General features: G+C 42.1%; 5 protein-coding genes across 5 annotated transcripts; 2 read left to right on the forward strand and 3 right to left on the reverse strand.

The window, feature by feature from the left end:
• Positions 1 to 100: 100 nt before the first annotated feature.
• Positions 101 to 1,180, forward strand: VCUG_00001 (uncharacterized protein; the record flags this gene model as incomplete). Its single annotated transcript, XM_008074830.1, has 1 exon — positions 101 to 1,180. One exon carries the CDS (start codon positions 101 to 103, stop codon positions 1,178 to 1,180), a length of 1,080 nt encoding a protein of 359 aa, XP_008073021.1.
• On the forward strand, positions 1,180 to 2,448 carry VCUG_00002 (uncharacterized protein; the record flags this gene model as incomplete). The annotated part of the gene is made up of 1 exon (XM_008074832.1): positions 1,180 to 2,448. The coding sequence occupies one exon, from the start codon at positions 1,180 to 1,182 to the stop codon at positions 2,446 to 2,448; it is 1,269 nt and encodes a 422-aa protein (XP_008073023.1).
• Positions 2,449 to 3,422: 974 nt separating this feature from the next.
• Positions 3,423 to 3,969, reverse strand: VCUG_00003 (uncharacterized protein). The gene has a single exon (XM_008074833.1). The coding sequence runs from the start codon at positions 3,949 to 3,951 to the stop codon at positions 3,439 to 3,441; it is 513 nt and encodes a 170-aa protein (XP_008073024.1). The 5' UTR covers positions 3,952 to 3,969; the 3' UTR covers positions 3,423 to 3,438.
• Positions 3,970 to 5,026: 1,057 nt separating this feature from the next.
• On the reverse strand, positions 5,027 to 13,915 carry VCUG_00004 (uncharacterized protein; the record flags this gene model as incomplete). Its single annotated transcript, XM_008074834.1, has 1 exon — positions 5,027 to 13,915. One exon carries the CDS (start codon positions 13,913 to 13,915, stop codon positions 5,027 to 5,029), a length of 8,889 nt encoding a protein of 2,962 aa, XP_008073025.1.
• A 552-nt stretch (positions 13,916 to 14,467) lies between these two features.
• On the reverse strand, positions 14,468 to 15,551 carry VCUG_00005 (uncharacterized protein; the record flags this gene model as incomplete). The annotated part of the gene is made up of 1 exon (XM_008074835.1): positions 14,468 to 15,551. A coding segment is annotated over one exon (1,058 nt), but the record flags the coding sequence as incomplete, so codon positions are not given.
• Positions 15,552 to 15,885: the final 334 nt, after the last annotated feature.

The raw sequence follows: 15,885 nt of genomic DNA on the forward strand, positions 1-15,885 counted from the left end.
GGGACAGCTATATCTATCTAATGCCCAAGGTATTGTGCAGTTTCACAAAGTAAAGGATGATGTTTACGATTGTGAAATAGTTGAAAATAATTTTAACGAAATGATATTGATTTCACATAAAATACGAACAGCCCTGCTACGGAACCTGCAATTATGTGATGATATCGGATTAGAGTTTCTTAACGGATGCAAAAATCTATGTTTGGACAACTGCCGAGGTAGAATTGTCTCTCCGCAAAATGATTTTAGGAAAATAATACTGTGCAATTATCGCCGAAATTTTCTAAGTCACTATCTATCATATCCTGTGTATGAAATTGAAGTGTCATCATGTAACATCAACAATGAAATTTTGCTATTGGCAAACTCCATAAAAAGAGTGCTGTTGTATCGGCTCCGAGTAGCCTTAAATTCATCCATTGTGGTAAATCATGAATGTGAAAGAATCATCATCAGGAATTGTATAGGACAGTTCGGCATCCCGCTTGTCTTGAAAATGTCACCAGTATTCTCATCAAGCTTACACTTGTGTGCCGGTGATTTGGTGTTTGTAAATGATTCGTCAAATGCCAAACGTCGTTTATCAATAAAGAAAGCTACTGTTGCTCATGAAACAGTTATACAGAACAACATACACACGGTAAACTTAATATCTGTGGTGGTACACGAAAATGTGAAATTAAGGATTAATGATGATTGTGAAGTTTTATTGATCGATAATTGCAACGGAAAGATCGAGTTCTCAAGATGTACTTGTTTAAAATCACTGACCATAAAAAACTACGAGTTTAATCATTGCAAAGATGCTTTTAACAAGCTTCTTTCGCTGTCGCTTGAGCGTGTGACAATAAATGCTTCGGTTAAATTGAAAGAAAATATCAAAACAGTGAAATTAGTGAATGTAAAAGTGGGAGAGTCCTATTCTATGGAAATCAATGAGAACTGCGAAACAGTTTATTTTGATGGTTTCACTGAAGATTTGAGGATACCGCATATATCCAATTGCATTGAAAAAAAGTTCATTGATAAACAAGTAACTATTTATCATGCAAAAGTATTAGGACAGTTTGGCAGAACAATATTTTTGAAAGACTTTTGTTTAAGAGATAATTACGAAGTTCCTAATGATGTTGAATGTGTAATTTTGCGTAACGTTGATATTAAAGAAGGGACAAATTGATGCTTAACAGTGCGTGCAAGTATCTAAATATTGAAGTACAAAAAGGTTGTATTGACGTATCTAAGGTAGAAAAATTAGCAAAAGTCGTCTTTTTTGATTGCTTGCCTGTTTGCGAAGGTAACTTGTGGATATTTTCTGCTAAACATAAGGATTGTACAGATACATCGCAAAAAAAGAGACTGGAGCTTCCTAATTGCATCGAAGATATCGTACTTGAACATGTCAGTGTCCCTAAAGACACTTTACTGGTAGTCAATGAGGGTTGTCGAAATGCTGCTATAATTTTTTCCAAAGGATATTTTGATTTATCTAATGTTAAGCAGTTAAGAAAGTTTAAATTGCTTATCACTGAGCAAAGTTCAATAAGTATCGAATTTCCAGGCTTAAAAAATGTTGTAAGTCTTGAAATATCATACGATGGAAACGAAAGGTATTTTATGTTTTTGCTATTGAACTGTATCAATGTTAAGGAAGTAATTTTGTATAACACTGTGTGCGAGCTGCATGATTGGATAGGAAGAGATACATCAACCATTCCTGAAAAAGAAATGGCACCATGGGAACTGAACGAGTTGAGGGCAATGATCAACCAAGAAAGTTGTACTTCTCGGTGTCGATCTCCACATGTATGTTTTAAAGACTTTAACGCCAGATGTAATCCAATTTTCTGTTGGGAGAAGCGTAAAAACATACAGAATCTAAGCATAATAGCCTTTCAGATTAGTGAAGAATGTTTAAAACAGCTAAGAAAGTTTATATCGCTAAAAACACTTTCTATTATGGCACAAAACGTACGAGCAAATATAATTTATTGTTTGCCATTCAACCTCGTAAATTTCTCTTTGATGCCGATTCAATGCAATGCAATCCTTGAACGCGATGTCGTTGAAAGTGTACAAACAGTTTTTGGGGTAGTTAGTTCAAAACGTAGGCATCTAAAGAATTTAAAATTACACTATCTTTTTTTCATAAAAATAGCGTGGTCTATGTCTTTGCCAGAGGAAGTTGACGTGTTAGAAATTTTACCTTGGCAGAAAATCATGAATTTGAATATACTAGTTCATAAAAAGATAAAAGTAAGAAAATTGGTCATTTTGAAAATGAACCATGCAACATGGGCGACAATTTATAAAATTTACGAGCCAGAATACTATTTCAGCCAATTACTGTGTTCACTTTCACAATATATCGATTTCTGTTCTGTGAAAGAAATTAAAATTTTGGATCAAAAAGTAGAAAATTCTTTTGATCCCTGTGGTTATGATTGAACTGATTAAGCATCGATTATTAAACGTAATTTAAAGTGAAGCATTGTATCTTGTGCTCTGTCGCTTGAGCTTGTCTTAGGAAAATGTTACCGCGATTTGTATACACTATCATTCATTGTCAGTATAAGTTGAAATATGAGTCGAAAGCTAATCAGATGATTGAACTAAAATGTATAATTTCTGTTTTGCATGAAACTTAAGACTACAATTTGTTAATATGCCTATTTTTCACGAATCATCATCAATACGAACAAAAAGACAGTTAGGAGACTGATTGGTCAGTTTAGAAAAATAAATCATATTGATCATTTAGAAACAAAAACAATTAATGTCGTGCCGAATTTATTAGTTATGTTTAGAAGAAAAATAGTATTGTTGGCGAATTAAAGTAGATTTAGGGAGGAAAAAAGGTAAAATTGTTGGCAACCAGGTTCATAACACAATCCCACCGAAGCATTCTTAATTATTAAATCATAGTTTACATCCTACATGATAGACTTCGGTATAAACGGTAATAATGAAAGGCTCATGATATAACGGGCAGATGTAAAAATGTGTATATACGGTAATTAGGTCAAAAATTGAAGAAATTTAATTAATATCGGTAGAACACACGATCCAAAAGTTGATTAATACCGAGTAAAATTACAGAATCTAAAAAAATGATGTCAGCGACTCCGTGAGAGCAAAGGAATCTTCCTGTGTATTAATATGCAAGCAATTTTGGTTAGTTGTTGATCACATCCATTTGAAATATGAGACGAAATCAGTGTTCGAAAATCATAAAAACTATTACCTACTTATGATGCACTAAATAGATTGTCCATCATAAACAACAATCGCATCTACTTTCTCAAGTTTGCTAGATTCGTTAAATCTTATCATAATATCGATGCATAAAATAGAGCTGCCGCAGTAAAATAGCTATGCAGTCCATAACCATACCAAGTTGCTGTGGTCTTCACAAAATAAACTCGCCATAATCCTCATTTAATAGAAATACTTTCCGCCCTCCTCAACGAAATTCTCCTGTCTTGCCAAACACTTCTTAAAAACCGGGAATTCAATCTCTGTGTTACCCAGAATTTTCACATTCTCTCTTCGTATCTCATCATCATTCAACTCCTTAACGCTAACAATATCAATAGCTGTCCTTCCCACACTATGCCTACCTGCCATGTCGTTATACATGTCGTTGACCACATCAACACGCGACACTCCTCTAAACTCCTTGTACATGTTGTGTGTGTTCTTTTTTGACCTATACGTAAAGCGTATGCCGTACGGCCTGACATGTGATATTTGTTCTACCACAGGCACAATTTTTAGGATGCATCCGCTGGTACTTTTTATCTTGTGCTGCTTTTTGAGCACATGGAAGAATGTACTGCGCGCAGCCACCTCATTCTTTGCAAACACCTGCATGACGTATATTTGGGGGGACGGGGCCTGTGTTGATGGCAGCTTGCTGCCGTACACTTTGTATTCTTTGTAAGGATTCATCGTTCGTGAGGGCTGAGGATTAAAAAATTTTTAAGCTGCGTAAACACGTGCTACGCACAGTTCAGTGATTAACCTGTTAAAAGCACCAGTACCACATAAAACAACGAAGTGGTGGTACGTTTTATGACAGGTACCGGAAAATAAAACGGTAAAGAATGGATAGCACAGTGTAAGGAAAGAACGCCATATGAAAATAAGCTACGGCCATTTCATAATTTGAAACGATGATCTGTAAAGCAAAAGACTGACCAGCATTGATGCTCTTACTTACTATGCGCACATTAACCACGTCACTTGCCAGTACGGTATAACCTATCATTCTCCGTATCATCCTGTGTTTTTAACAGTCTCACCGTACATGGTGAATACAAACACCTCCACTAAAACACCACAATCATTTTCTCAAACATTACATCATGAACATATTTTGTTATGAAATGGTTCTTTAGCAGGTATAATATGAAAAGATGCCCTTTTAACATTTGTGTTTCATTTGAACTGTTCGATGAGGTCCTGTCCGTTTTATTTATTTGATCTTGGTACTTTATGATTTAAGGATTGTATCAAGGATTATTACCACAGCAAAATCCCAAACTGTTTAACTTATCGCTTTACCAACCTTTTTCTTTCATTCCCATGCCTGTTCCACAGCCACGGTACAAACCCACCAAATCACACACTTCTCATCAATGCCAGTGCAATCCACCGCAGAACAAATACCTAAAGAATAACAATTTTTGGTGAATGCCGTACTTAACGTAAATAGCAATTGAACTACGCTTGGCGTACCATTTCACGTTACCGTTCGTAAACAACGTTAAATTTATTTACTGCTCTATTTATGTTGGTGACCACTCATTACACCACGCCTATCAGATAGATCTACCAGGACAACCGATCCGTTCTGCTCACACTTCTCTCCATATTTGGCTCAATTATAAGTTATCCAATTCAACCAGCTCGTTGAACACAGCTAGTTCATTATGTTCACCTCACTCATCCGATTCAACTCATCTCAACCAAATATCCAAGTTTACTCCTTGCATTCCGACCAAACACCACAAACCTATCCTTTTCAATCATTCATCACCATCTCCTCCAGAGCAATCAATATGCTTTCCTCCACCTCCTCTACATCACCAATAACTTCATATCTAAATCTAACACTATCCAAATACCTGCTCCGAATCATTCTATCACCATCATACCTCACGCTCTCCATCCTCAATATCTCTCTATTGAAAATAAGAAAAAGGAACCGTTCATTGTCTTTGCTCTTTAACTCGTTAACAATACCATCCGTTAGCACGATGTTCACGCCATCACCGAAATGCTCGACGAACGAATAATTCGTTACGCTGTCATCAAACGGCAGATCACTGGGAGACTGTATGAGAGTGGCATTTTCACCGAACTTGTACAGCTCAATGGGCACATCAAGCGCTTTAAATGCACCATATAGCCTTCTGTAGACAAAACTCAGCTTTTGTAGGTTGTAATGTGTCATAGAACGCGAATTGTCTATGAATAGGCGTATTTTTGTAGGTGCTCGACCGTTCTTTCTGTACCATATTTTGTCTTTTTGGTAGTCGCTTGCAATGAACTGTACGATTTTCTTTAAATTCAGTTTTTTGCCCGTTCTGTAATCGCCTTTATACGCTTTGCGTGAGAACAAAATGCTGCGCACCCTTTCTGTGAGCTGAGCATCCACCTCAGCATCGAAATTGAGCACTCTGTCAACCGCGGCACTCTCCGCGTACTCCTCCACGTTACCCTTGTTCAGCACGTTATCATCCACGTTGACAACACCTACGCTGTTCTCATCGCTGCCTTCCTCAGCACATAAAGCTTTAGCACCACCACCTTCCTCCTTGCAACCACCCTTTTCATAGTTATCTGCCTCATCACAGCACTGCTCATCGTTTCGCATGCCTTCCTCAAAGCGATACGTTCTTTCGTCCAGAGCATTCTCCGACGAGGAGGTCGGGTCAAACAATTCACCCGATGAATCGGCAGTACTTTCACCAGCCGAATCGTTGAGGATGCTCTCGTCATCCGCGTTGAGAGAATCCTCCCCATCACTCGGCTTACCTTCTTTTCTATCACTCGATTCGTTTTCCGCTCCATCGCTCAATTCGTTTTCTCCTTCTACACACGATTCGTTTTCCATTCTATCAACCGATCCTTCCCCATCCTCAGCTATTTCTTCAATTCCATCATCAAACTCTCCATCCACCTTCTCCAGTTCATCCAAATCAATATTTTTCTCTGTTTCATCATCGTAATCATCCCCTTCTTCGTTCACACCCTGCTCATTTTCACCGATTCTACCATCATTTTCTTCTTCTCCCATCTTTTCTTTCCTTTCTTCATCCTCTTTCCTTTCTTCATCCTCTTTCCTTTCTTCATCCTCTTTCGTTCTACAGCCAATCCCTCCATCATTATCCTCCTCCTCACACTCTCCCTTCCCACAACCACCCTCTCCATCTTCATTCTCATCCTCACCACTCTTATCGTCCACCTCCTCACATACATCTCCACGTCCACCTTCTCTACCATCTCTAACCAGCCACGCATCCCTTTCGTCCATCGCTTTACTCACGTACATTATCAGAGGAGTGTACGGGTAGTAAAAGCAAAGAATCAGCAGAGCACTGAGCTGTGGTGACACGCTCTCTTTGAGGATGTTAAATTTGAAGAATAGTTGACCAAGGGCTATTTCATGGCTGTTGTACGGTTGTGATGGTATTGCTCTATTGTAGAATGAGAGTGGGTCTAACCTGTTTGTACAGGTTGTTGCATTTCTATCAGTTGCACCGGTTCTGCCATCATCTCTAGCACCTTGATCCTCACCTCTCATCCTGCCATTCTCTGTGTATCTACCTGTACCGCCACACTCCTGCTCCACAACCTGTACAACATCGCTCATCCTGCCATTTTCTGTGTATCTACCTGTACCGCCACACTCCTGCTCCACAACCTGTACAACATCTCTCATTCCATCCAATCCACCCATCCTAAACACCCTAACGCACCAACACCCCTTACCACTACCATCCTCAACTCGCAACATCCTGTGCACCCTTTCCATAGCATCACAACACTTATAACAACCAACTTCGTACCTCATATCCACCTCCTTTATCACTTCGAGTGCATTTACCTCTTCTCGCACCTCACGGTTAAAAGTGTGGTACTGCAGGCTCATGCCGTAAAACAACTCTTTGGCGGGCAGCAAGTGTTTTGATACGGACAATTCTTTAAGAAAGAACAGAACAGTGCGGAAGTGAGTGTAGGAGTACATCAGCATGAATGGCTCTAAGGTATTGATTTGCCAGTCCTTAGTGATCACGTGAACGAGTACCTGATAGTTTATATCCGAGACTGGAGCAGTATTTATCGCAGCACTTCTATTCGTACTACCAGCATGCCCATCCTTGCCACCTTTCCTACTTGTGATTCTATCTCTAATCCCCTCGTTCAGCATCCCATCGCACACAGCATACCCCTCGCCAATCGCTTCCACAACAAACGGGTGAATCGTTCCACACGTCTTTCTGAAAAATGTAGCGTAAAAAAATGCACAGTAACTCCTCGTAAGCATGCGCATAGGCATACCCCGTATCAAAGGCAGGTACGTGTTCAAATTATCATCACCTGTTAAGTACCGCTGCACCAGCACCCTTTTGTGCCTCTCAAGTGCCCGCTTTTTCACCTTTCTAAGCATTTTAACAATTCTTAGCCTGTAATACACGAGCATGTCCAATCCTTGCTCACCAAGCATCGCCCTAAGAAAATCGTATGCGCCATTTTCTCGTTCTATGCACGCTTCTATTTCACGCACCATATTCTTAAATCGTGTAAAATCTCTTTCTTTCATCTCCTTGTTCAACTTTTCCCTTATTTTCATTTTTCTTTGGCCTTCCCGCACGAACTCTCTAACAGTACCGATATCATCCGTTTTACCGTACTTGTACATTTTGATGAGAATCCTGCGTATGTCTGGCAGAACATCGCACTCCTTTACCAGAAGGAGCAGCGGATCGCTCCTTATCAGATCGTTGAACAACGCCCTGTTGAATTTAACATGTGTGTCTTTGAGCGTTAGTACGTCCCTGAAAGAAAGTTCCTTTAGAGAACGGGGGCGTGTTGAACGATGCGTAGTAGCAAGAGTGCGCTCCGTATGTGTGTTGCTAACGGATACATCATCAGCACTTCTTATTCTCTTGCCATTCTCATCACGCTCCTCATCTCTTTTTCCACCACGCTCCTCATCTCTTTTTCCACCACGCTCCTCATCTCTTTCTTCACCACGCTCCTCATCCCTTTCTTCACCGTATTCATCTATAGCACTGCATAAGTACCGCTCCTCATCCCTTTCTTCACCACGCTCCTCATCCCTTTCTTCACCGTACTCATCTATAGCACTGCATAAGTACCGCTCCTTCAGTTCTCGCACGCTCACCACTCCAAACTCGTTTAACACATCCACATACTCCATCATTTCCTTAAAACCGCTATTATCTCTACTCAACACGCCAACACACTCCTCTATCGATCTTAACGCATCAACACTCCTTATCACGTTGTACGACCGTATCAACTCATTTTCCTTCTCGCTCATCTTCACCACTCTGTAATTGTAGTACCATTTGATGTGCTGTTCAAGCACAAGGTTGGGAAGTACGGATTTACCACAGCTTATGTGCTGTAACGCACACGTAATCGCATCTTTGATGTACTGGCTGTCAGTGTACACACCACTGCGTGCATCCTCTTCAATGCTCGTGATAACCTCCTCAATCATCTCTTTGTACGTGTTTATCCTCATTTTTATGTGCAGCTCTTTTAATAACGTGGTGCTCATCCGTGAACCGCAAAGAAATGAAAGTATTTGCGCCTTTCGTACCGTAGCACCGACCGTTTGACCTTCTTTATGCTCTAAGATACGCTCAAGGCCGTAACTTGGACCGCGGTCGCCATTTAAACCGCATTCTGCACCAGATCCGTTATTCACCCCACCAATCGTGCTCTCATCACCGTAAACATTCTCCACAGTACCGCTCAGCCTCAAAGTGTCCATCAGCACAGTAGGATCATCCCCACTGTACCAGCACGCCACCACCTTGACATAATCAAGCACGCTCCAATCCGCGCACTCGATCAACACGCACCTATCAACAAAGGGAGCGCTCATCTGGCACACATCATCAACAAAGAGCACGAATCGAGTGGTCGACCGGTAATGCGTGTCAATGCCCTTCTCAATCAAATTAAGGTAATTATCATCGAACAGAGAGTTAAGACGGTCAAGAACCGACTTATCAACCTTTTCTGGCGTATGCAAAACGGTGATATCGTGGTTGAGTGAACGTACGAGTGGGCTGTCTGTCCAGCGGAAGATTGATGACGCGCATTTTTCGTACTGTCCGAGCAGATCTGTCGTGTCAATCTGGGCGTGCAGGTGAATGTGAACCTGTTTGAGGTTGAGTAGATGAGCTGTTAGGGCTAGCAGGGACGATTTGCCTGGACCGGTCAGGATTACTGGCACTTTGCGGTTCAGCGCGTTTATGAGAGATTCGAGGTGCTTAATGTTCTTGCCTATGAAAGCATATTTTGATAAGTTTTTTGATACGTCTAGGTGGTTGTTACCGTTTGATGTGGCCGCTTGCGCATCCTCGCATTCACACGGCATCTCTTCGTTTTGTTCTTTTACTTCGTTCCGTCTTTCACACGATTTGTTACCGACCTGATAATTCATATCCACGGTACCAGATGTACCGTGCTCCCCGTTCCTTTCTATGCTCGTGCTGTTACACGCCTGGCCACATTCAACTGTACGCCCTCTCTCAATAACCGTTCTACCAACACGCACACGTCCCTGCTCAACCCGATAGCTGACATCCCTCCCAACAATCACATTCTCACCAAGCATCTTTGCACGCACACACTGCCTCATCGTGCATCCATGCACCGCCTTCAGCCGTGCCATACGCCTGCCCAGTATGTCCTCAACCTCATTTGCATCAAAGTGCTCAAACCTAACGTGCACAAACCTATCAACGAAACTCTTGGGCAGCGCCTTTCGTCCCTTGTACGATGACGGGTTCATCGTTCCGAATATGAGCGACTTGGTCGTCACCACACGATTATTAACGGTCAGCGCTCTTCTGTGATCCAGTAGAGGATTCAAGCCCTCAATAACGCTTTGTGTACACAGATTGATCTCATCCAGGATTACTATGCTGTTTGCTCGCAGTGCCTTTATGAACCGTGATTCGACAAAGACAAATTTATCGTTCTGTGGTATGAAGGTGCCTGTAAGATCGGAGAATTCCGTACACGAGTTAAGATTCACCCTTTCTACCGGTATGCCCAGCATTGAACCAAGCTGCTTTACTATGGTTGTTTTGCCGAGACCGGGTGCTCCCTCAATCAGTATATTGTTGGAGAGGAACAGTGCGCGCAGCAAAACGTAGAAGTTGTACGTCATGAATTTGAAGGGCGTATCAATGGATGCGAACGAATTAATAACACGAATGGCACTGCCACGTGTATCCTTGCTGTTGATAGCGCCTGTTTCAGTATTGGTGCTATTTTCTTTACCCGTGTTATTTTCTTGGTCAGCGGTTCTATCCGTACCGTCACGCGCACCCTTCATGATGTAGTAGGGATAGCACCCCAGCCTGAGCCCATCATCTATCAATTTGCAATCTTTTTGTTCCACAGCACGCGATAGCCCTACAATCTCGCAGGCCTCGTCCAGAAGAGCGCTTCCATCCAGGCACCTCGTTTCTCGTCTTACCATGTTCGTTCCCTCTCCAAAGAACTGCACCATCCTTTCAATCTTTCTGATGCTCAGCCTGTCCTTAAACCTGCAAATACGTTCAATGAGGTCCTCAGCACTGATCAAGGCACTGCTTGGTACGCCTCCACTGTTCTTTAAAAGGCAGTTAACGATCGGTACATAGTCATCAAAATGAAAGTATATCTCAGTAAATCGGTTCCTCAGCGCATCACCGAGTTCCTTTTTGCCTGCATACGTGCCGGGATTCATAGTAGCAATAATTAACGATCGATTGTGCACCACCTCTCCTGTTTCGGTCAGATACAGCATGTTGCTATCCAAGAGGGAATTCAGCCGTTCCACAACGCTGCTTTCCGGCAGGTTGATCTCATCCAGCAATATAACACCATCTTCTCGCATCGCACGCACCAGCTCGCTCTCCCTGAACACCACATCACCGCCACCAATTTCATACTGCCCAATCAGATCCGACGTATCCATACTGCCGTGGCACGGCACAATTGTAAGCGGCTTGCCAAGCACTTGGGAGAGTATCTCCACCATTTTGGTCTTTCCTATCCCGGTCTCTCCCACGAGCAGAACATGCTCTTTGTAAAGCCATGCTTTGAGAATCAGGTGCATTACTTTTCTATGCTGCGGCGTAAAAACGAAATTGTTGAATGCTCCGGCACACCGATCGATCAAACCACCAAACTGCCCGTTCAACACGTCTCTACTAGCATCATTGATCGCGTGCTCGTTACCAGCAGCCCTGCAGCTCTCGATCGACTCGCATAGCATTGCTCTCATTTTCTCGTCCCTTTGTCTCTCGCCCAGGTACTCCCACACAACACTTTCAACGCTCTCATCACCGGTTCTCCGTGCAATCTTGAACACATCACGCAGCGTAATCAGTGTGCGAAAGTTCCTGAGCACTCTGAGGTGATCATACAGTTTTATAACAAACGCGTATTTCTCGTCTTTAAGCACCTCCTTAAGATTCAGCTTCACTTCCTTTACCACAAATCGGTTCATGAAAGCATCTGTCAGCGTGTTACGGCCTGCGTAATTCGCATTCATCGTTGCAAAAATCCTAAAATCAGCGCTCGGTCGCACGATCTCGCCTGTCTCAGGTATTCTTATCTCCTTGTTATCATCCAGCAATCTGTTCAGCACCTCCAGCACGTCACAGCTGCACAAATTCATCTCATCTATTAACAGCCAGTCACCGTTCAACATAGCGCGTATCAGCGGACCTTTGCTGTGTATTATCTTGTCTTTCACGATCACACTCTTTCCCAGGTAATCAGAACTATCCGTGTCCTTGTGGTTGTTTATTCTTACAAGGTTCTTGCCATACGCCCTACTCAAATGGTAGATTAAGGATGTCTTTCCGGTTGATGTCTCGCCGTACAGCAATATAGGCAGTTTGTTCCTTACACAGAATTGCAGCTGTATAAGAAGCACTTTCAAGGTATCAGTGAGAATCAACGAGCCGAACGAATTGACTGGAGCTGTCATATCCGAAAGCACCACGCCTTCAGCGTGATTTCTGGGACTACTCGTATCGTCGCTAGCAATCCATCCATAATCATAGTTCATGATATCGCGATCGATCCTATACCCGTCATACTCCTCTTCAAACAGGGTATAAACACTCAAATACGTGCACTCACTCCCAAGCAATCTACTGAGTGTTCTTCCACTCACTTTCTTTCTCCTACTCACTTCGTGGTAAAACAGGGCAACCCGGTCTTTGCACGCAAACACACCCGGATCAAAGTCATAGGAATTGACCACCAGCTTTACATCATCTAAATCACCCGAAAAATCGTTGACCGTGATCCGGAGGAAAGCGTTTGTATCCATCGCTTTTTTTCCCTCTCGGTTCATACATCCAAACACGCGTGTTCCGCTTGTGCTGACAGTCTCGTACAAATGATTGTAAAATGTTCCATTTCTCACCACACTCTCCACGTAGTGCACACACTCCCTGTTTAACAGATTAACTTCATCGAACAGGAAAGAAGAGCCGTTTCTTACCGCATCACAAAATGGCCCCGGAACAAATTTAAACTCGTTACGGTAATTTCCCATAATATCAAGGATATCGGTGTCGTTTGAGCAGTTGAATACCACCGGACTGAACAATCGTTGTAGAAGAGATGTTTTTCCTGTGCCTGTTGGGCCTATCAGAACGGATGGCAAGTCAGTTGTTAACACATCCTGTATTAGAAGCAACAGCTGTTTTGTCAAGGCCATTTTGAGGTGTTTGAGAGATTTAATCGAGATTTTGCCATTCGCCAAATCCGATGAAGTTGCACTTGTAATAGGGGCCGTAGTGCAGGAGCCATCACCTGCCAAATCGAAAGTGCTGGTGACAAAAGACGAAAATACATCGTCTTCTGTTAAACCGCAGCATTCTCTCAGATATGCGTTAATACAACATCTCATCTCATACTCTTCCTCGGCATACACCAGCGATATCAATTTGTAGAGGCGTATCCTGTGTTTGTATTCCCGAGGCACCTCCTCTCTCATCCATTCGCCCTTCTGCTCATCTGCTAATACGTAAAATTCGTTATTTTCCATGAATACCTTGTCATTTAGGTACGGTGCACCTCTTCCTTGAATGATAAAATCCTTCAGCAAGCTGTAATTACTTCCTACAACACCGAACCTCTCGTTTACTCTCTCCACCAACCAATGTTTCGACGAGTCCTCTGCAATCCCAATTTCCATTACTTTTTTAAATCCTGTTCGCTCGTTACTACAGAATATGAACGAGGCCGCCCGCAGTTTGTTCCTCAGAAAGTAAAAAAGATTCATATTTTTATCGATATCCTTTACAAACACCGTGTGATTGGCCGTTAAATATTTAAGTGGACCGTTTATCTGTGACATAGACAAATGTCCATTTTGCTTGCTCACAACGTTTGATTGAATTACGCTCGTGCACTCTTGGAACTCCGTAGCACTTATCACTATTAGATTGTCTACTTCATCCGTTAAGTACCGTTGTAACTTGGCCGTATCAAAGCCAACTTGGTACCTCTTGTTGATTGTTGCGTTTTGTAATTCCGCTTTGCTGTCCGTATTTTCTCTGTTACACGCATAGAACAGAATCGGTATCTTTTTCGCTATTATTTCTTTCAAGCTGTACGTCTTCTCTGGCATAGCTCTGATTCTAAAGGGCGCAACAAAAAAATATTTTAACGGTGAAGATTGGCACAGACCAGAACATGCCACCGCACCATGTAGAACTGAATTGGGTACGTTCTTCCTTTCTTTGTGAATGGGTATCGCACAGCAAAACGATATATACCGGTGATTTAACCAAATACTTGCTGCCAAAGGGCTGATGTAGAAGGCTCGTTTCCTTGGCGTGATGATTGATGTAAGAATAAAATATTTTATAATCCGCTGTATATCAACTACGGGTTGCTTCTCCTGGCATGAATTCGATGGAATAAACGCGCAGCACTGCTAACCTACGATACGGTTAACGAGGTCATTATACACCTGCCGTGCGTTCTACTACGGAACATGGCAATTAAATGACAAATCAGTGAATGAATCGTCTTCTCTGCCATAAAATAACAGGTTTTTATCGCAACGCTGTGCAAAATTTTACCGCAACACCGTCAAACCCTGCTCATGTTGTTCAGAGGCTAAAATACACAAAAAGTATGAAATGCAAATGCAGGACGTGCCAGAGGCACGGAATAAACACAGTTCATTTATCTATATAATAATTACATCTCTTCAACGCTTCTCACTGCCAACGAATCAAAACTGTTCCGCCGTATGCACAAAATATAAACCAGCGAACATAGAAACGATAAAAACACGATAACAACAAGCGGAAAAGCAATAATCAGCACGACAGGAAACGATCCTAGTAGCAGTACAACACCGACGAGAGTAAGCAACAGACTAAGATGAAACGTTAGCATTCTTTTCCAGCTCAGTGCCTCGTCATTTTCGCTGCTACTCGGCGTCTCGAGAATTGCAAACAGATCATTTTCGGTGCGGTCAAGTTCAAACAGGAAGTCCTCACTCGGATCGATGGAGTTCATCTTGAAGTAATCTCTGGTATCGTTTTTAAGCAAAAAATCATCGTCTGTGGCAAAGAAGTAAGCGTTGTAATTCACAAGAAGAGGCGTTACGTCGTGTTCAGGGACCCGTAACTTTCCTTTTCGCACATCTTCTATTATGTCTTTGGCCGGTTTGACGTCCTCTTCTTTGCATTGTTGCTGTCGTGGAAAGTCTGTGTCTTTTGATGTGGCAAGAAACGTATCGCTCGGTGCAGGGTTTTGTACAGATCTGAACACTGCTGAGAAGGCGCGGCGGCCCTCCTTGCTGCGCAATCGCTTGTTACGAAAGAAGCAGTCCACTAGTGCACGATCCACTTCTTCCTTTGTGATGTGGTAGTAGTACACCTGCCCGATAATGTACATGTTGTTCAGCGGATTGCGCACTTTCATGCGGTGGAGCAACCGCCTGTTACTCTCGTACTTGAAAAGGACTTTGTTGACCTCACTTGCAATGTAGTAGTAGTTGTATAACACGTCCTGTCTATACGGATCGGGGGTTGTCACACGAGCCAATATGAAGTCTTTTTCGCATTTTCTGAAGTCCAAAATGATCTTACGAAATTCCTCCAACGTGAATGTCTCGCTTTCGTTGCCGTTGATTTCGTCCATCACAGGCTGCTCTCGTTCTCGTGTGTTGTTTGGGCCGCCTCTAATGGTGATGACCGTGTTTATTTCGTACGCTTTTGAATAAAAATCCACCTGTAAGTCCGCCATCGTATTTTATAAACAAATGTAATTGCTTAACTTTGTTTATTTTATAGAAATGTAATGATAGTGGTGATAAATTGTAGATAGATTAAAAATTAAATTGTATTTCCGCAATAAACATGTGCAAATTTTCGGCTCGCGATTTTCATATTTTGTCATGCTACCACGAAATGGGGTCTTTCAGTCCTGATTTAATTACATTAACAGAAAACTCATCATATATGGTGGCGGTCGGCAAAGAGTTTTTATATTTTGGAAAGCTTTTCAGTACACGTGCCATAATCGATGAATGATCATATCAAAAGCAATTAGATGTTCGAATGTGTAAATCTGTGGAAACGG

The sequence above is a fragment of the Vavraia culicis genome (genome assembly GCF_000192795.1).
Source record: "Vavraia culicis subsp. floridensis unplaced genomic scaffold supercont1.1, whole genome shotgun sequence".
Taxonomy (NCBI): Eukaryota; Fungi; Microsporidia; family Pleistophoridae; genus Vavraia; species Vavraia culicis.